At 39.5% G+C, this 20,883-nt stretch overlaps 1 protein-coding gene across 1 annotated transcript in view; it reads right to left on the bottom strand.

The window, feature by feature from the left end:
• Positions 1–10,920: 10,920 nt before the first annotated feature.
• Positions 10,921–20,883, bottom strand: part of LOC127233403 (cytochrome P450 2C70) — a 31,486-nt gene continuing 21,523 nt past the window's right edge. The window contains exons 6-8 of the mRNA XM_051199865.1: positions 19,947–20,134; positions 12,247–12,388; positions 10,921–11,117 (exon numbers count right to left, since the gene is read on the bottom strand). Of these exons, the coding sequence (XP_051055822.1) occupies positions 10,936–11,117; positions 12,247–12,388; positions 19,947–20,134 (512 nt within the window). The 3' untranslated portion in view covers positions 10,921–10,935. The remainder of the gene's footprint in view (positions 11,118–12,246; positions 12,389–19,946; positions 20,135–20,883) is intronic.

Genomic DNA, 20,883 nt, shown 5'->3' with positions numbered 1-20,883 from the left:
ATCTACCAAAGAAAATCTTAAATCCAACAAATCCTTAACACAACACATCCAGGAAATGAGAGACACCATGAAAAGGCCAAACCTAAGAATAATAGGCGTAGAAGAAGGTAAAGAAGCTCAGCTCAAAGGTTAGAAAACATATTCAACAAAATCATTGAAACAAACTTTCCCAATCTAAAGAAGGACATGCCCATGAAAGTACAAGAAGCATACCCAACACCAAATAGACTAGATTAAAAAAAAGAGGGTCCCCTCACCACATAATAATCAAGACACCTAACATGCAGAATGAAGAAAGAATATTAAGGGCAGTGAAGGAAAAAGGCCAGGTAACATATAAAGGCAGAGCTATCAAAATTACACCAGACTTCTCCATGTAAATTCTCAAGGCCAAAAGGTCCTAGATAGATGTTCTACAAATACTATGAACCAAAAAATGCCAGCCCAGGATACTATATCCAGAAAAACCCTCAATCATTATAGATGGAGAAAACAAGACGTTTAATGACAAAGCCAGATTTTCACAACATATATACACGAATCCAGCCCTAAAAAAGTTCTGGAGGACCCCATGCCAGGCCTCTACCTGAGGATCACACTGTTGTGGCTTTCTTGTCTCACCTTGACCCCCATCAAAGGGCCCTGCTTGAGGAGAGACCTCCTAGAGAGCTGGGACCACCCAGAACTAAGACATCAAACTTCTGACCCACCTAAGCCCTCTAGGGGAATAGAGAAGGAAGAGAGAGACTCCACCTGCACCCACTGGAAGAAGTGATGGGAAGACAGCAATATAAGAAAACACCCAACAATAGAAAGGCAAGCATGACACCACCAAAATCTAAGGACTCTACGCCTACTAGACCTAAAGACAAAGCAATCAAAGCAGAAGAGAATGACTTAAAACATAACTTCATAAAAATTATACAAGCCCTAAAAGACAATATTAGAAAAATCTCTTAAAGAAATAGAAGAAAAAACAAACAATTGGAAGAAATAGAGGAAAAGACCAAGCAAATAAATCTGTAATGCAAAGGGCACAGTTAACAAGACCGAACTGCAGCCCACAGACTGGTAAAAATTCTTCACCAATCCTACATCTGACAAAGGGCTGATCTCTAAAATATACAAAAAATTCAAGAAACTAGTCAACAAAACACCAAATAAGCCTATTAAAAATGGGGTACAGAACTGAAGAGAGAATTCTCAATAGAGGAAATCAAAAAGAGTGCACAACATCCTTAGCTATCAGGGAAATGCAAATCAAAACAACTTTGAGATACCATCTTACTCCTGCCAGAATGGGTAAAATTAGAAACACCAATGACAACTTATGCTGGAAAGGATGTGGAGAAAGGGAGCATTCCTCCACTGCTGATGGGATGCAAACTTGTACAGCCATTTTGGAGATCAGTATGGCGGTTCCTCAGGAAAATGGGAATGAGTCTACCACAGGCCCCAGCAATCCCCCTCTTATGCAAATGATCCACATCCATGCAACAAAGACATGTGTTCAACTATGTTCATAGCAGCATTATTTGTAATAGCAAGAACCTGGAAGCAACCTAGATGCCCCTCAACTGAAGAATGGATAAAGAAGACGTGGAACATTTACATAATGTAATACTACTCTGCAGAAAAAACAATGGAATCTTGAATTCCGCAGGCAAGTGGAGGGAACCTGAAGAAACCATCCTGAATGAGGTAACCAAGTCACAAAAAGAGGAACATGATATGTTCTTACCCATATGTGGATTTTAAACATAAAGCAAATGATCAACAGACTATAATTCACACTGCCACAGAAACTAGGATACAAGGAGGATTATAAGAGATTCATAAAGAGTCCCTCACAGAAGCAGAAAGGGACAAGATCTCCTGAGCATATTGGGAGTGGGGGTGGGACAGTGAGTGGTGAGGGAACATGGAGAAAGAGAAGGGGAGGAGAGGAAATCATGTGAGACTAACATTGAGACAGGGAGGAATAGAAGAAAGGAGAGAGAGAGACATAATAAAAGAAAAGTCCTTTTTGTATACCAGGGATATATCTTAGTTCCTCTGTCTGAGGTCCCTTAGACTGCCTAGGCCTTCTAGCTGAGACCCATGTTCAGGGTCAGGGGGTCTGAGTCAGTCCCATGCTGGATTCCCAGCTATCAGTCTGGGGACCCTTTAGCTGTCCTTGTTTAGCTGTTGCCTCCCTCTCTGCATCTGGATTCCAGTTCTGCTTAGTGTTATGTTGTAGGTGTTTACTTCTGTTTCCATCAGCTACTAGATGAGGGCTCTATGATGGTGGATAAGTTAGTCGTCAATCTCATTATCAAGGAAGGGCATTTATAGTAGCCTTTCCACTGTTTCTCAAATTGGTAATGGGCTTTTTTTTTTTTTTTTTTTTTTTTTTTTTGGCTTGGGAATATTTTGATGAATGCTTCTATTTCATTAAGGGCCATAGGTCTATTTAAGTTGTTTATGTGTTCTTGATTTAATTTTGGTAAATGATAGCTATCCATTTCATGCCCACCCTTTCCTCCCATCCTGCCCCCTGCCCCGCATTCCACATATATGGTGATGCCTTCCAGGAGGGGTCATCTAAATCTGTCAAGTCATTTGGAGTAGGGACTAAGCCTTCTCTCCTGTCTCTAGGTTAAGGGTGGGAGGGAGGCAGGGAGGGAGGGAAGGAAGGAGAGAAGGAGGGAGGGAGGAAGGGGGAACTGAGATCGATATGTAAAATAAAAAATAATAAAAAATAAAAAAACCAATGTAACGTAGAGATGGTTTTTCAAGAAAATCAACAAGATAGACAAAACTTTATCCAAACTAATTAAAAGGCAGAGAGAGATCCTGCTATTCAACAAAATCAGAAATGAAAAGTGGGACATAACAACAGACACTGAGAAACTTTCAGGCAATACTTTGAAAACCTGTACTACACAAAATTTGAAAATCAAAGGAAGTGGGCAAATTTCTGGATAGCTATTATTTTTCCAAACTTAAATCAAGAACACATAAACAACTTAAATAGACCTATAACCCCTAATGAAATAAAAGCAGTCATCAAAAGTTTCGCAAGGGAAAAAAAGACCAGGGCCAGATGGCTTCCTTGCAGAATTCTACCAGAAATGCAAGGAAATGGTAATACCAATACTCCTCAAATTGTTCCACACAAGGAGAAGCAGAAGGTTTATTACCAAACTCTTTTTATGAGGCTACAATCACCTTGGTACATAAGCCACACAAAGACACAACTAAAAAAGAGGATTATAGACCAATATTCCTGATGAACATTGATGCTAAACTACTCAATAAAATACTGGCAAATAGAATCCAAGAACAAATCAGAGAAATCTCCACCATGACCAAGTAGGCTTCACACCAAGGATGTAGGGATGGTTTAACATGCAAAAATCTATCAATGTGATCCACCATATAAACAAACTGAACAAGAAAATCACATGATCAACTCCCTAGATACTGAAAAAGTCTATGACAAAATTCAACACCCTTTCATGATAAAGGTCTTGGAGAGATCAGTGATAAGAGAAACATGCCTAAACATAATAAAAAGCAATTTTCAGGAAACCAACAGCCAACATCAAACTGAATGCAGAGAAGTTTAAGGTGATCCCTCTAAAATCAGGAACAAGACAAGGCTGCCCAGTCTCTTCATATCTCTTCTATATTGTGCTTAAGTTTTAGCTAGAGCAATAAGACAACAAAAAGAGATCAAGGGGATACAAACTGGAAAGGAAGAAGTCAAGCTGTCACTATATGCAGATGATATGATAGTTTACATAAGCGACCAAAAAAACTCTACCAGGGAACTACTACAGCTGATAAACACCTTCAACAAACTAGCAGGATACAAGATAAACTCAAAAAATCAGTAGCCCTACTATATGCAGACGATACAGAAGCTGAGAAAGAAATCAGAGATACATCACCCCTTACAATACCCACAAACAACATAAAGTATCTCAGGGTAACACTTACCAAACAAGTGAAAGACCTATGTAGCAAGAACTTTGTGTCTTTAAAGAAGAAATTAAAAAAGATACCAGAAAATGGAAAGATCTCCCATGCTCTTGGAAAGGTAGAATAAACATAGTAAAAATGGCAATCTTGCCAAAAGGAGTCTACAGATTCAATGCAATCCCAATTAAAATACTACCACAATTCTTCACTGTAGTGAGGTAGTCCTTCTGTAGCACTGACCACGCCCATTGGGGGGTGGAGCTATGGGCGGAGGTGACCTGAGGAAGGAGGTCGGAGGGGGCCAGGAAGGCGCTCTCTTTCTGGCGTGACTCGGACAGGAGAGGATCGGGTTGAATTTCCTGGTGTTCATCTGTCTAGGTTGTAAGTTATTTCTCCCTGAATAAACATCTATTCGGCTTATTTGTTTATCCTGATCCTTATTTACCGCAATATCTGGTGTCAGAAGCGGGATTTACCTGGGTTTTGCCCCCAGGCGGCAGAAGCCGCCCCCTCCCCCCACCTTCCCCAACGGGCAGGGTTTAACCAGGTGGACTCACCACAGCTTTGGGACATTTGCCTCTTCCTTACTGCAAAGGAGATCTTTGCCGCTAAAGCAGACCTGAGAAGGCACTTACCGCTTAACATTTTTTGCCCATTTCCGCACGGGACTTTGCATTCGCGCAGAATAGTCATCGTCTTTGGGTTGGTTTTAGTTATTTGGGATTGGGTGATGCTTACACTCGGGTTTATCTTTTAGACAGGAATAGAGAATGGTGGGTAAAGGTATGGTTTAGATGGGATATAAGTAGATTAGCCTATTTCCTTGAGAATTTGAGTATGAATGAGGTAGTATTTTACAGCTTACATTGTTATGTATTCCTATGTGGTAAGCTATGTAAAATTAAGTTTATATTTTGTTATATTGTGTTAAATGTTTCCACTTATAATATTTATACACATTATTTTTTACCATATTCTATGTATGTATACTTTTCTTGTGTTCAAGACATTTTGTATATTGATACAATTTGGGATATTTATCTTGCTGCCCTTTATAGTTCTACCTCTTGTCTTGACACTTATACTCTACCTCTATTTTAGGGATTTACATGTAGGTATATGTAAATAGTTATATTGTTTAAGTATTTGTTCCTGCTTTACTCAGGAAAGTTTTAATCAGTCTTTTTAGCTAAGTTCCCGAGTATTACAGATTATCTTCACTCACATTTCCTGTACCTATGAGATTAGTCAGATATAGATGCTTAATCTTCAATCCTTCATAGACATGCAGAACATGGCATTTAAATGTTTTAATATTAGTACTCCATTGACATGAGACACTGTTGCTCCTGACAGCACCGTGCATTTTCCCGAAAATATGTTGGACACTGTTGTTGCTCCTGCTGGAGTTCAATCTCGCCTCAGCTAATGGCCTGTTGGGCATAGAATTGCCCCCACCTTGACCACTGATTTGGACATGCAGTCCTATGTGCTTGCAGGAGACAAATATAGAAGACTGCTTGACCTTGCCAAGTCAGGGTAAGACAGCCATTCTATTTCCCTGCTGTTGTTGTGGTCTGTCAAGTTCTCTTGGCCTTAGCCAAATCTGGGTGTACCAACGTCGCTGTGAGACCTAGGGTGACTGTTCAGGTGGCTTGCTGTTTCTGTCCTTGCTGCACCGTTTTGGAAGTTGTCCATCCGCATTTCCTGTCTACTCTAGTATTGTTATTTTCCTTCTCAGGTCTTGATGAGGTTGAAGATTAAACTATCACAACTATTATTCTCTCTTCCTAGTTAGATATATTAGGTACTAGACTTACGTTTTCCAGCTTAGGACAACTCTATTGTAAACTCCATTATGCCCTCACCCTAGGACTAGATATGTAGGTCATTTTGTTCTCGATTTTCCTTTTCTTAGAGCACACTTGTTATTCACTGTTTTGTATATAGTTTTGTATTAAGCCTAAATCTTTTCTTTAGACTAAAAGGGGAATTGTAGTGAGGTAGTCCTTCTGTAGCACTGACCACGCCCATTGGGGGGTGGAGCTATGGGCGGAGGTGACCTGAGGAAGGAGGTCGGAGGGGGCCAGGAAGGCGCTCTCTTTCTGGCGTGACTCGGACAGGAGAGGATCGGGTTGAATTTCCTGGTGTTCATCTGTCTAGGTTGTAAGTTATTTCTCCCTGAATAAACATCTATTCGGCTTATTTGTTTATCCTGATCCTTATTTACCGCAATATCTCACTGACCTTGAAAGGATAATAACCAACTTTATATGGAAAAACAAAAGGCCCAGGATAGCCAAAACAACCCTGTACAATAAAAGAACTTTAGGTGGCATCACCATCCCTAACTTCAAGCTCTACCCCAGAGCTATAGTCCTGAAAACAGACTGGTATTTGCACAAAAATAGACAAGTAGAACTATGGTAGTTTAATAAGGGTCAGGATAAACAAATAGGCTGAATAGGTGTTTATTTTTGGAGATCAGTATGGCAGTTCCTCAGGAAAATGGGAATCAGTCTACCACAGGCCCCAAAAATCCCACTATTAGGCATACACCCAAATGATCCACATCCACAAACCAAAGATATCTGTTCAACTATGTTGGTAGCAGCATTATTTGTAATAACATGGACCTGGAAGCACCTATATGCCCCTCAACTGAAGAATGGATAAAGAAGACGCCAAAAAGAGGAAAATGGCATGTTTCAATCATATATGGATTTAGACATACAGCAAAGGATCACCAGCCTATAATTCGCACTGCCAGAGGAACTAGGATACAAAGAGGATTATAAGAGATTCATATAAGGTCCCTCACAGAATGGGAAAGGGATAACAAGATCTCCAGAGCACATGGGGAGTAGGGGAGGGCAGTGAGTGGAGAGGGAACTAGGAGAAAGAGAAGGGGAGGAGAGGAAATCATGTGAGACTAGGAAGCTTGAGTCAGGGGAGGAATACAAGAGAGGAAGGATGAGAGAGAGAGAGAGAGAGAGAGAGAGAGAGAGAGAGAGAGAGAGAGAGAGAGAATAAAAGAGGGAGCCTTTGTAGGTTTGAAGAGAAAAGTGATCCTAGAGAAATGTCCAGAGACCTACAAGAATGACCCCAACTAACAATTTGAGCAACAGTGGAAAGTGGGAAAGGTACCATAAATTCCTTTTGTGATAATGAGATCAATGACTAATTTATCCACCATCATGGAGCCCTCATCTAGTAGCTGATGGAAACAGAAGCAAACACCCACAACTAAACACTGAGCCAAACTGGAATTCAGATACAGAGAGGGAGGACAAGACCAGGCTGCAGAAACACACAGAGACAGCTGACCTGAACAAGGAGGAGCTAATGGGCTCCCAGACTGATAGCTGGGAATCCAGCATGGGACTGACTCAGACCCCCTGAATATGGGTCTCAGCTAGAAGGCTTGAACAGTCTAAGGGACCTCAGACAGTGAGCCAGGATGTAGTCCTGGTACACAAAAGGACTTTGGGGCCACATCAGTTCCCCAAAGCAAGGAAGAAAAAAGACGTTTTTTGTTTAGACTTGTCCTAAGTTTGAAAAAGACTTTCAAATAGAAAGTATGGAAAAAGGAGGGAATACAGAATAGTAATTAACTGACAAGACTAGTAAACCCCACTGGAAAGACTGTTAAAAGAAAATTCTAGTAACAGATTGACAGATACTGTATGTACATATCAATGTACTCCATCAATAAATCACAGTGAAAGGAGCATAGGGTGAGGGGAATGAGATGCCCAAGGTATGACTCTGACACCCTTTTTGAAGGTCAAGCTATCTATAATCACAATACTTAATTGTTGACAGGAAAAGATGCCTAGTAAGGAGTACAGATGAAATAAATAGATTTGCATTGCTCTCCACATCCTGCATTACACAAGGCAAGGGAATGGGAACAAAATCAATGTTCCCTGCATCTTCTGGAGCACAGCATCTGAGTAGGGCATGCTGTTCCTGTCTTGTGTGCAGGGGCTCCAATGTCTGCCAATCACATATGCAATTTCTTTCTGAATTTTAGCCTTCAGAGCAGAGATCATGGTTTATATAAAATGGAAAAGAATTATCTTTTATATGATTCTTGATCGTTTTCAAGTTGTAGTAGGAAGTGGAGAGTAGAGGAAAACAAATTCCATCATTTCTACCAGATTAGAAAATCATGGTTTTATAAAATATAAAAAGAATTATCTTTTATATGATTGTTGATAATGTTAGTAAGATATCTGTTCTCCTATGTCTAGAATATTTCATCTTATATAATGATCTTCAACCCCATGTATTAGCTACAAATTACGTATTTATATTCTTCATTATATACAAATATAAAATTCCACTGTGAACATATAGCTCTGTTTCAAACTTGTATCCTTTTTCATTATTTTTACATATATTTATGTATATAAATATACATCTAAATCCCTAAAAACATACCTACAGACTGCTCTGTCTGTATAGAGTCACTTATATGTATTTTCAGGGCTGAGGTTTTGGTATTGGATGACAAATTGGTGTGCTCTTCTGTGAAGAAAATTATTTTTCCCATTCTCAATATTCCTTAGTAGTCTGTATTTCTTTGTTTATGGTTTAAGCCTCATGGTTAAGAAAATGATCTTGAAACCAGGTGGTGGCAGTGCATACCTTTAATCCCAGCACTTGGGAGGCAGAGAGAGTTAAAGTTAACTATGGTTTGGAAGTGCTATTTATATAACAACATATCATAGATACTTTTATAAACACTTAGGAGGGAGGGAGGGAGGGAGGAAAAGAGGGAGGGAGGAAAAGAATATGATTATGTCATTTCCAGGAATGGATAATTTAACTTCTTTCTTTTTAAAAAATTTACTTTACTGCCCTCTCCTCAATCCCTTAGTACCTGTAGTAGGTGAGAGCTGACCCCAGAGTCACAACAGTGAGAAAACTAGCTGTAACCCTCACCAGTTATAGCATACAGGAGAGAAGGCCTTGCACACCCCCCCCCAGAAAGCACACTAGAGCTGACCCTGTTATTGGGTGCACAAGTGAGCCAGTCCTGAGGGCATAAAAAGAGAGCTGATACCTCCACCTCTTTCCTATTCCCCTTACAGAAATTGAGAGAGAGGACATTGCATCTTCCCTGCACAAAACTGGCCCTAGTGTTGTGAATGTGGGTGATCCAGATCCCAGGGCCCAAGAGCAGGAAAACTGACCTCTCTCCTTGCTGCAGGTTGCATTGGTGAGCCAGCTGAGGCCATGCTGGAAGGCTTGCCTAAGCAGTGACAATAAGGGAAAGCTTGTGGGATAACAAACCCAACTACCACCCAGGATCAAAACAAGGGATATATGTCTTACGAGCAGTTTTTCCACCAGCCTGGTTCCAGAACTGCATCAATCCCAAATAACACACAGAGACGCTGTATTAGATATAAAACTGTTGGTCTGTTACTAGTGTTTCTTATTGGCTAGCTATGAGTTAAATATTAACCCATTTATATTTATATAAACCCAATTATATGTTTCCATGTGGTCTTATCATACCAGAGAGGGCGTTCGGATCTCTTCTCTCAAGTCCCTACATCTTGACTCTCCCAGACTTTCCCAGAATCCTCCTTGTCTCCTAATCCCACCTGTCTTGCTTTCCTATTGGCCAATAGAGCTTTAGTCATTAACCAATAAAAGAAACATATTTACAGAATGACATCTCCCATGAACTATATGTTGGTCCACCCAACATACAACTCATATATGAACTTTTGGAGCATGTTCAGGGGATAAACCTACAGATCCAAACCATCAGGATCTCTATGACACAGGACAGAAACAGGATGTCCCAAAGCAGCCCCAGTGGGAACCTGTTAGCAATGTCATAGCAGAAGCTAGGGTTCTTGAGCCAGACCAATGACTCATAGCAATGAACACTCACAAGTAAAGATGAATGAACTATAGAGTGTATAGGTTTAATGTAATAACAGTCAGTATTTCAAAAAATAACAGTTTCTATTTACTGTTGAGTAGTCATTGCACAGCTAAAAGACCACTTACAGAAACAGTATGAAGTCATTAAAGATATATGGCTATAGTAACATATGAAGGCAATATCACAAAACTAATCTAAATATCATTAAATAGGGAAATGTATTTAAATAGGAAATAAGTTTGAAAGTTATGGAATAGCCAAACAGTAAGATATTATGAGTTATGTTTATGTGTTTATAAAAGTATCTATGATATGTTGTTATCTAAATAGCACTTCCAAACCATAGTTAACTTTAAACCTACATATGCAGATATTTTTGTTTGTATGTATGAGGTTATGTGGAATCATATGTAGAGTGTGATAGGGTAGCTTTGGAAGAAGATAAGGAAAGGGTATCCTCGGAAACTGGGAAATTCAAGGGTTATCTCATGTTACTCTCCTTGGCAGGCATGATCTTCCATTACTATATCTCTCTGTGCATACACACACATCTGCCTGTATATTTACATACCTAACCATGAATATCACTTATAAAAATATACACATATAATCATACTTTAAAATTTTATGGAGAAAAGACAAGATGTATAGATGATACTGTCAAGAGATTATTCTACTAGACAGCAGCAAAGCAATGAATGAGTCAGTTCCATGGTTGATTAGTTTCCTTGAAAAATCACAGCATAAGTTCTATTTGCTAACTCTTACTAAAACAAGACATGAGACTAATAATGCACTTTCCATTTGGAATGCACTTACATGAAAATGTAACTAATGAGCTGACACACACTGCAACAAAAATTTTATTAGTGCTGAATCAGTAAGGCTTTTTTTTTTTCATATGTGGAAATTAGAACCATCTCATAAAGAATAGAGAAAATGTTAGGTAGCATGTCCGCCATTAAGAAGAATTGCAGGGTACAGGTACATAGGATACAAAACACCCTGTTTGCTCCCAAGTAAAAGCAGGTATCAGTTATATATGACAAAGACTACCCAGGTCAGACTGGAATGAAACAAACTTCATAGGTTGGAGGGAGAGCCAATAGGCCAGTGTGAGCTGGGCTAGTATCAATGTCCTCTGGATTGACCAGAGGTTTTAAAGTAAAATGCTGTAAAATGTTGGTCAGGATTAAAAACATCTCCATGCGGGCCAGACCTTCTCCAATACATGCTCTTCTTCCTAAAAAAAAAAAAAAAAAAAAAAAAAAAAAGAGACATGGCATGGTAAGTCATTTAATTCTGACTCTGAGTTAACACACAGACTACATGTCAATGAATGACTAATTAACCCAGATTAATTACCCAACAACTGACTGTATTTTTGCACTGTCCTGATTTCTTCCCTGACCTTCCATTCTAGGAACAGATTTTGTCTCATATCAACCATTTGGCGGGGAGCATTTCACATTTTTATGTTTCATAAATTAGTAATATATTTATATCATTTTCATCCTCCCCAGTCACACTCCCCCACTCACACTCAAATCCATGACTATTTTAATTCTTCTTTTTTTTTTTCTCTGAGACAGTGTTTTTCTATGAAATAGCCCTGGTTCTCCTAGAACATGAATTTCCAGTGGAGGAAATTCTGCCTTAACAAGAGAGGTCCAGTCCCACCTGGTTCCTGGTCCATTGCAGCCTACTTGCTTGTGTCAGTTTTGAGGAATTTTCCATTCTCTGCCACTTCCTCTGTTCCCATGGGAACAGTCTCTTTCTTTTTAATCATGTTAGTCATCATTTTAACATTTAGTCATCCCTTAGAATGGATCAATGTTTCTTTTCTGAGACCCTTTCCAATTGAAAGAAGGCATTTAAATGGCACTACTTCCTGAAAGCAATTTCTCTTGCAGTCTGACCATTTAGCCTGCTGTCCTTCAAAAACACTGTAACCTGCTCTTTCTGGGCTCCCCTGGAGAACTTGAGAATAGAACATTTGCACAAGCTAGTGTCTTTTCCTATTCATTCATCCTTCATTTCTTTCACACACTGCACCCCTGCATCTGAGCACTGAGTTGCTGTATGTAAGATATTCCTTGGGTCCACAGTGACCTGGATCCTCTGGGTGGAAAGAAACCTGTCAGAAAAATAGGATTTCTTTCAGAACTGACTCTTGAGAAGTTCAGCCCAGGGTTGGGGAGCAGAAGCAGTGTATGAAGCTTCTAATCCAATGAGAAGAGCCTTCATCATAGGATTGCTGCTCTGGCCTCGCCTCATGGAGATGGCCATTCATGGAACACACAAGAGCCTTCATGCACAGCTCTCCTCTCCTCACCTGGACCCTGACCCATATGGAAATTCAGCTTGCTTGCCTGCTGAGAAAACCATGAAGTGGTCACTCTTCTTGAAGTTGCCTTTCTCATCCAGAAAGTGACCAGGGTCAAACTTCTCCGGGTAGGGAAATTCTTTTTCATCATGTAGGACAGAAGTCAGACATGTCATTACACATGTGTCCTGAAAGAAAAAGAACAAAAATCATATATGAAGGAGGTCTCAAAACCTGAAAAAAAATTAGATGTCTCTCATTTGATCTCTTTGAGGCCAAAAAAAAAGTCATTTGTTCCATGTCAAAGAACACATCAATGCCAGGCTTAACTGATCTTCCAGCCCACCATCACTGCTTTGTGGTCTGATGTTGGGAGCTTGCAGAATTAAAGAAGCATTTAGCAGTGTCATCCCACAGGACAATGCCATTGAAAATTTATCACAACTTGGTGGAAAAGGAGATTGAAAGATTGTAAGAGCCAGTGGGTGCAGAAAAAACCCAAGTCACAGCTGCCTTGTCTGCAGTGCAAAGGCCAGCCCCCATGCACATGGAAGGCAGGGACTTCCTCTCTGAGCCAAGCCAACCAACTCTGCCTCAATTCCCAGATACTGCTGACAAAGAGGCACCTGACCCAGAGACACCAATGAAGAAAGGACATACTGCAGAGTCAGCCAAATGAGCCCATAGGACCTTGGGAAGCGGTATATGAAGTCACAGAGACTGTGGCAGCATGCACAGTACCTTCAAAAGTACAGATGAGTTCTCACACTGAGAGTATAAGGAGACACAAGCCCCAATACCTAATGCAGAAGCCATCTCTTGCCTTAGCAGCCACTCACTTAGGAAAAATTAGATTTCTTCAGCAGTCTCCAGGAAACGAACCACACTTTAGGTAGTAGATGGCCAACACAAAAGGAACTTTGGTGTTTGGAAAAAGGCTTTGTTTGTTTGTCTGTTTCTTCTATTAGTATTTATGTATTTTATTTTTGCTTATTTTACATGTCAATACCAGTTCCCTCTTCCTCCCTCCCATCCCCCCCCGACCAGCCCTCCCCCACCACCACTAAATAGGTAGGGTGATGCCTTCCAGGGGGAAAAATCAAAATCTGTCAAGTCATTTGGAGTAAGGTCTAGGCCATCCCCCCTGCCTCTAGAATAAGAAAGTATCCCTCCACGGGGAATGTGCTCCCAGTCCGTTCATACAGCAGGGATACATCCTATTTCCACTGTCAGAGGGCCTTTAGTCTGCACAGGCCTCCTAACTCAGACCCACGTTCAGGGGATCTGAGTCGGATTAATGCTGGTTTCCCAGATATCAGTCTGGGGGTCCATTAGCTCCCCCTTGTTCAGGTCAGCTATTTCTATGGGTTCCCGTAGCCTGGTCTTGAACCTTTTTGTAATCACTCTTCCCTCTCTGCAACTGAATCCAGGAATTTGGCTCAATGTTTAGCTGTGGGTTTCTGCTTTTGTTTCCATCAGCTGGTAGATGAGGGCTCTATGAGGACACATAAGTTATTATCAATCTCAATATCAGGGAAGGGAATATAAGGTAGCCTTTCCACTGTTGCTCATATTGTTAATTGGGGTCATCCTTGTAGGTCTCTGGACATTTCTTTACAGTCAGTTGTCTCTTTGAACCTATAATGGCTCCCTTTATTGTATTCCATTGTGTAGATGTGCCACATCTTCTTTATCCATTTTTCAGTTGAGGGACATCTAGGTAGCTTCCAGTTTCTTGCTATTACATATAATGCTGCTATGAACATAGTTTAGCATATGTATTCGATGTATGGATGTGGATCATTTGTGTATATGCCTAAAAGCAGGATTGCGAGGACCTGTGGTAGACTGATTTCCATTTTCCTGAGGAACTGCCATATTGATCTCCAAAATGGCTCTACAAATTTGCACAGCCACCAGAAGTGGAAGAGTGTTCCCCTTTCTTCACGTATTCTCCAGCATAATCTGTCAGTGGGGTTTCTAATTATGGCCATTCTGACAGGAGTAAGATGGTATCTCAGAGTTGTTTTGATTTGCATTTCTCTGATGGCTAAGGATGTTGAGCACTTTCTTAAGGGTCTTCTATATTTTGGAGATCAGTCCTCTGTCAGATGTGGGGTTGGTGAAGATCTTTTCCCAGTCTTTGGACTGCAGTTTGGTCTAGTCAACTGTGTCCTTTGCCTCACAGAAGCTTCTCGGTTTGAGGAGGTCCCATTTATTAATTGTCGATCTCAACATCTGTGATACTGGAGTTTTGTTCAGGAAGCAGTCTCCCGTACCAATTTGTTCTCTTCTAAGAGTTTCAGTGTAGCTAGTTTTATGTTGAGGTATTTGATCCATTTGTACTTCAGTTTTGTGCATGGCAATAGACATGGGTCTATCTGCAGTCTTCTACACAACATCATCCAGTTGTGCCAGCACCATTTGTTGAAGATGCTTTCCTCCTTCCATTGTATAATTTTAGCTGTTTTGTCAAAAATCAGGTAGTCATAAGTGTGTGGGTTAATATCAGGATTTTCAATTCAATTCCATTGATCTACCTGTCTATTTTTGTTCCAATATCAAGCTGTATTCAGGACTATAGCTCTATAGTAGAGCTTGAAGTCAGGGATGGTACAGGGTTGTTTTCACTATCCTGGGTCTTTTGTTTTTCCATATAAAGTTGAGTATTATCCTTTCAAGGTCTATGAAGAACTATACTGGGATTTTGATGGGGATTGCATTGAATCTGTAGATTGCTTTTTTGAAGTCAGGGATGGTACAGGGTTGTTTTCGCTATTCTGGGTCTTTTGTTTTTCCATATAAAGTTGAGTATTATCCTTTCAAGGTCTATGAAGAACTATACTGGGATTTTGATGGGGATTGCATTGAATCTGTAGATTGCTTTTGGCAAGATCGCCGTTTTTACTATATTTATCCTACCTAACCAAGAGCATGAAATATCTTTCCATTTTCTGGTATCTTCTTTAATTTCTTATTTTAAAAACAAAGTTCTTGCTATATAGGTCTTTCATTTGTTTGGTAAGTGTTACCCCAAGATACTTTTTTTTTTTTGTGGCTATTGTAAAGGGTGATGCTTCTCTGATTTATTTCTCAGTGTCTGCATATACTAGGGCTACTACTTTTTGTTTTTGTTTTTGTTTTGCTTTGTTTTGTTTTGTTAACCTTATTTCCTCCTAAGTTACTGAAGGAGTTTATTAGCTATTGAAGTTCCCTGGTAGAATTTTTTGGGTTACTTATGTAAACTATCCTATCATCTGCAAATTGTGACACTTTGACTTCTTCCTTTCCGATTTGTATCTCCTCGATATCCTTTTTTTTTTTTTTTTCTTTTTGTCTTATTGCTTAAGCTAGAACTTCAAGTACAATACTGAAGAGATATGGAGAGAGTGGGCAGCCTTGTCTTGTTCCTGATTTTAGAAGAATCACCTTAAGCTTCTCTCCATTCAGTTTGATGGTAGGTGTTGGTTTACTCTATATTGCTTTTCTTATATTTAGGGATGTTCCTGTTATCCCTGATCTCTCCAGGACCTTTATCATGAAAAGGTGTTGAATTTTGTAGAAGGTCTTTTCAGCATCTAGGGCGATGATCATGTGATTTTTCTTTTTCAGTTTGTTTGTATGGTGGATAACGTTGATAGATTTTCATATGTTAAACCATCCCTGCAACTCAGAGATGAAGCCTACTTACTTACAGTGGATAATTTCTCTGATGTATTCTTGGATTCAGTTTGCCAGTATTTTATTGAGTAGTTTTCATCAATGTTCATGAGGGATATTGGTCTGTAGTTTTCTTTCTTAGTTGTGTCTTTGTATGGCTTATGTACCAAGCTGATTGTAGACTCATAAAAAGAGTTTGGTAATGAACCTTCTGTTTCCATTGTGTGGAACAATTTGAGGAGTATTGGTATTAGCTCTTCCTTGAATTTCTACTAAAATTCTGTGATGAAGCCATTTGGCTATGGGCTTTTTTTGGTTGGAAGGCTTTTGATGACTGCTTCTATTTCGTTAGGGGTTATAGGTCTATTTAAGTTGTTTGACTGCTTTTGATTTAATTTTGGTAAGTGATAGTTATCCAGAAATTTGTTCATATCCTTTGAATATTCAAATTTTGTAGAGTACAGGTTTTTAAAGTATGACCTGAAAATTGTCTGGATTTCTTCTGTGTTGATTGTAATGTCCTCCTTTTCATTTCTGATTTTATTAGTTTGCATGTCTCTCTCTCTGCTTTTTGGTTAATTTGGATAAAGGTTTGTCTATCTTGTTGATTGTCTCAAAATACCAACTCTTTGTTGCATTGATTTTTTTTGTATTGTTTTCCTGGTTTCTGCTTTATTGATTTCAGCCCTCAAATTGATTATTTCCTGGCATCTACTCCTCCGGGGTGAGTTTGCTTCTTTTTTTCTAGGGCTGTCAGTTGTACTGTTAATTTTCTAATGTGATTATCTTATGTTTTCTTCATAATGGACTTAGTGCAATGAACTTTCCTCGTAGCACTGCTTTCAAGGTGTCCCATAAGTTCAGGTATGTTGTGTCCTCATTCTCATTGAATTTTAGAAAGTCCTTAATTTCATTCTTTATTTCTTCTTTGACCCAGGTATGGTGCAATTGCACATTGTTCAGTTTCCATGAGTTTGTAGGTTTTCTGCAATTTGTAGTGTTGTTCAATTCCAACTTTAAAGCATTGTGGTCTGATAAGATACAGTGGACTATTCCAATTCTTTTGTATCTGTTGAGTCTTGTTATGTTGCCCAGTATGTGGTCAGTTTTAGAGAAGGTTGCATGTGGAGCAGGGAAAAAGATATATTCTTTTGAGTTTGGATGAAATGTTCTATAGATGTCTGTTAAATCAAATTGAGACATAACTTCTGTTAGTTCTTTTGTTTCTTTGTTGAGTTTCTGATTGGTGGTCCTGTTTAGTGGTGAGAGTGGTGTGTTGAAGTCTCCCACTATAAGTGTATGAGGTTTTATGTGAGGTTTGAGTTTTAGTAGTGTTTCTTTTACGAATATGGGTGCTTTTGTATTTGGGGCATAGATGTTCAGGATTTCTCCTGTGATGAATAAGAAATAACCACCTTCATCTCTTTTGATTAATTTTGGTTTGAAGTCTAACTTGTTAGATATTAGGATAGTCACACCTGCTTGCTTCTTGGGTCCATTTGATTGGAAGATCTTCTCCCACCCTTTACCCTGAGGTATTGTCTGTCTTTGAAGCTTAGATGTGATTCCTGTATGCAGTAGAAGGATGAAGATGGATTCTGTCTTCATATCTATTCTGTTAACATTTGTATTTTTATAGGTGAGTTAAGACCATTAATGTTGAGGGAAAGTAAGCACCATTGGTTGTTAATGTCTGCTTGTTTTAGATTTGTTGTTGGCGGTGGTATTGTGAATATATTTGCCCTTCTTTACTCTTGGGTTCTGGTGAAGTGGGATTATCTATTGCCTATGTCTTTGTGAGCATAGTTAACTTTTGGGTTGGAGTTTTCCTTAGATACGTATTGTAAAAATCTGGCTTTGTCATTAAATATCTTGTTTTCTCCAGGCTGTGTATAGTAGCCTGGTCTGGCATCCATGGACTCTTAGGTAGAACATCTATCCAGGACCTTCTGGCCTTGAGAGTTTCCATGGAGAATTCAGGTGTAATTTTGATAGGTCTGCCTCTATATGTTACCTGGCCTTTTTCCTTCACTGCTCTTAATATTCTTTCTTTATTCTGTATGTTAGGTGTTTTGATTATTAGTGTTGAGGGGTGCTTTTTCTTTGGTTCAGTCTATGTGGTGTTTGGTATTCTTCTTGTACTTTCATGGGCATGTCCTTCTTCAGATTGGGAAAGTTTTCTTCAATGATTTTGTTGAATATGTTTTCTGCACTTTTGAGCTGGGCTTCTTTGCCTTCCTCTATGCCTATTATTCTTAGGTTTGGCCTTTTCACGGTGTTACACATTTCCTGGATGTTTTGTGTTAAGGATTTGTTGGATTTACATTTTTCTTTGGTTGATGAATCTATTTCCTCTAGTTTATCTTCAGCACCTGAGCTTCTCTCTTCCATCTCTTGTATTCTGTTGGTTATGCTTGTGTGTGCTTCCCAATCATTTGCCCAGTTTTTCTATTTCCAGAATTCCTTTAGTTTGTGCTTTCTTTATTGTCTCTATTTCAATTTTCAAGTTTTGAACCATTTCCTCCACCTGTTTAATTGTTTGAGGGTTTTTTGTTTTGGTTTGGTTTGGTTTGGTTTTTGGTTTTTTGGATTTTTTGGGTTTTTGTTTGTTTTTTTTATTTTTTGGCTTTCTGTATTTTCTTTAAGAAATTTGTTTATATCTTCCAATTTTTTGTTTGTTTTTTCTTCCATTTCTTTAAGGGATTTTCTCACATAGTCTTTGAGGGCCTCTCATTTTTATGACAGTATTTTTTAAGTTGTTCTCTTCTGCTTCATCTGCTTTGGGGTATTCAGGTCTAGTTGGCATAGAGTCCCTAGATTCTGGTGGTATTATGCTTGTCTTTCTATTGTTAGGTGTTTTCTTGTATTGTCGTCTTCCCATCACTTCTTCCAGTAGGTGTAGCTGGGGTCTCTCCCTCTCTCTATGGTACTCTCCCAGTGGGCTTAGGTGGGTCAGAAGTTCGATATCTGTAGCTCTGGTTGGTCCAAGCTCTCTAGGAGGTCTCTCCTCAGGCAGGGACCCAGCGATGGGGGTCAAAGATCAGGCTCCAGCAGAGACCCAGCAATGGGTGTCAAAGATTCCTCAGGCTGGGACTCAGCATGTTCCTCTAGTAGAGGCCTGGAGATGGAGGGGCTGGGGGAAGGGGTCATAGATCCTGCAGACTGGGACTCAGGATGTTCCTGCATGGATAGGTGGAGCTAGCTGGGGCCTGACTCTCCAGCTGAGGCCTCTCCAGCAGAGGTCTGGCTATGGGGGGGAGGGGGTCAGAGATCCAGTAGTCTGGGACTCAGGATGGCACTGAGGTGATAGGCAGATCTCTGGGAGGGGCCCTGAAGTCCAGTAGAGGACCAGAGGTGGCAGTCAGAGACCAGGCAGGTAAGGATTCCGGATGGTGTATGGAGAAGGGTACTAGGACTGTACTATCCTGGGTTAGGATAATGGGGGAAGCTAGTTGCAGAGCTAACCCAGAGAGTTCCCAGGGAAGGTTTTTGGGGCAATTTGGCCTGAAATTGTCCCAGACTCACCTCTGGCAGTGGGCAGGGAATGAGGTCCAAAGATCAGGTGGGTGGGGCCTCAGGGTGTTTCAGTGTGGATAGGTGGGTCCATTGCGCTCAGAGCAGACCCAGAAAGTTCCACCCTTATTTTTGTTGTTGTTTATTAATGCTTTTTTTGGAATTTTTTTTACTTTTATTATATATTGAATATACTTCTCAGTATATATCAAGGAAGAGGAAAGACATTGTAAGACTGAACTTATTCTAAGTAAGTCAAACAGAAAGTATGGAGGGAGGTGGGAATATGGAATTGTGGTTAATTAACAAAAGTAGTAAAAACTCACTGGAAAGCAAGGATGTGGACAGCAGATTGCATTAACAGACAGGAAGGATATGGACATATCAATGTAGACACAATCATGTTAGAAAACCATATCAATAAAATACAGACAAAGGAGCAGAATGTGAGGGGGCTAAGATGACTGGTGTATAATTCTAGCACCCTTGGGGAAGGTCAGGCTTTATGTAATCACATTACTTATCTGACAGGCAAAGATGCCTGGTGAGGAACACAGATGAAACAGATCTCACCTTGGGAATGTGGTACCCTCTGAATTCCACATCCTGTGTTGTTTTACGAGGCAAGGGAATGGGAACAAGGTCAATGTATCTCTGGATCTCATGAAGGACAGCATCAGTGTAGGGCATGTGGTTCCTGTCCTGCATGCAGGGGCTCCGATATCTGCCAACCACACGTGCAATTTCTTCCTGAATTTTAGCTTCCAGGGCAGAAATCACAGTTTTTATAAAATGGAAAAGAATTATCTTTTATATGATTCTTGATCATTTTCAAGTTGTAGTAGGAAGTGGAAAGTAGAGGAAAACAAATTCCATCATTTCTACAAGATTAGAAAATCTAGTACACAGATGAGAGTATTATAAGTATGAGACACTAGTATCTACATAAAATGCTTAAAGACTATAAAAAACTTTAAGCAAAGCACCAGTATAGAAAGTCACATATAAAATCAATACTTTTTCCACATACCAATAACAAACATATTGAGAAGTAAATTAGTAAAATAAACACATTCACACAAGACGTGCAATGAGGAAAAATAAGACAGACTATCCAATAAATGGTGTTGGCTAAACTGTATATTTATAGTAGAATGAAATTACATCCATGTCTTTCACTCTATATAAAAATCGATTCAAAGTAGGTATAGGTATAGGAAGGAACTCTCTGAAAAGAGTTCTGAGAGCAGGGCATTGGCCTCAAGAATTAACATAAGGGATCAAATGTAATCAAATGATTCTGCATAGCAAAATAACAATAATAATAATAACAATAATAATAAGAGAGTGAAGCAGAATTCCCAGAATGTCATAAACTCTTAGCCAGCTATCTTTCAGACTAATACTCAAAAAATTACAAAGAATTGTAAATATTAAACACATACAAAAATTCTGCCAATTAGCAAGTGGACAGATGAAATGAATAGAGTTTTCATAAGAAGAAACAGAA

Source organism: Phodopus roborovskii, unplaced genomic scaffold (assembly GCF_943737965.1).
Source record: "Phodopus roborovskii unplaced genomic scaffold, PHOROB, whole genome shotgun sequence".
In the NCBI taxonomy this organism is placed as follows: domain Eukaryota; kingdom Metazoa; phylum Chordata; class Mammalia; order Rodentia; family Cricetidae; genus Phodopus; species Phodopus roborovskii.
The sequence above is the reverse complement of the archived record's forward strand: the minus strand, read 5'-3'. Positions and strand labels throughout refer to the sequence as shown.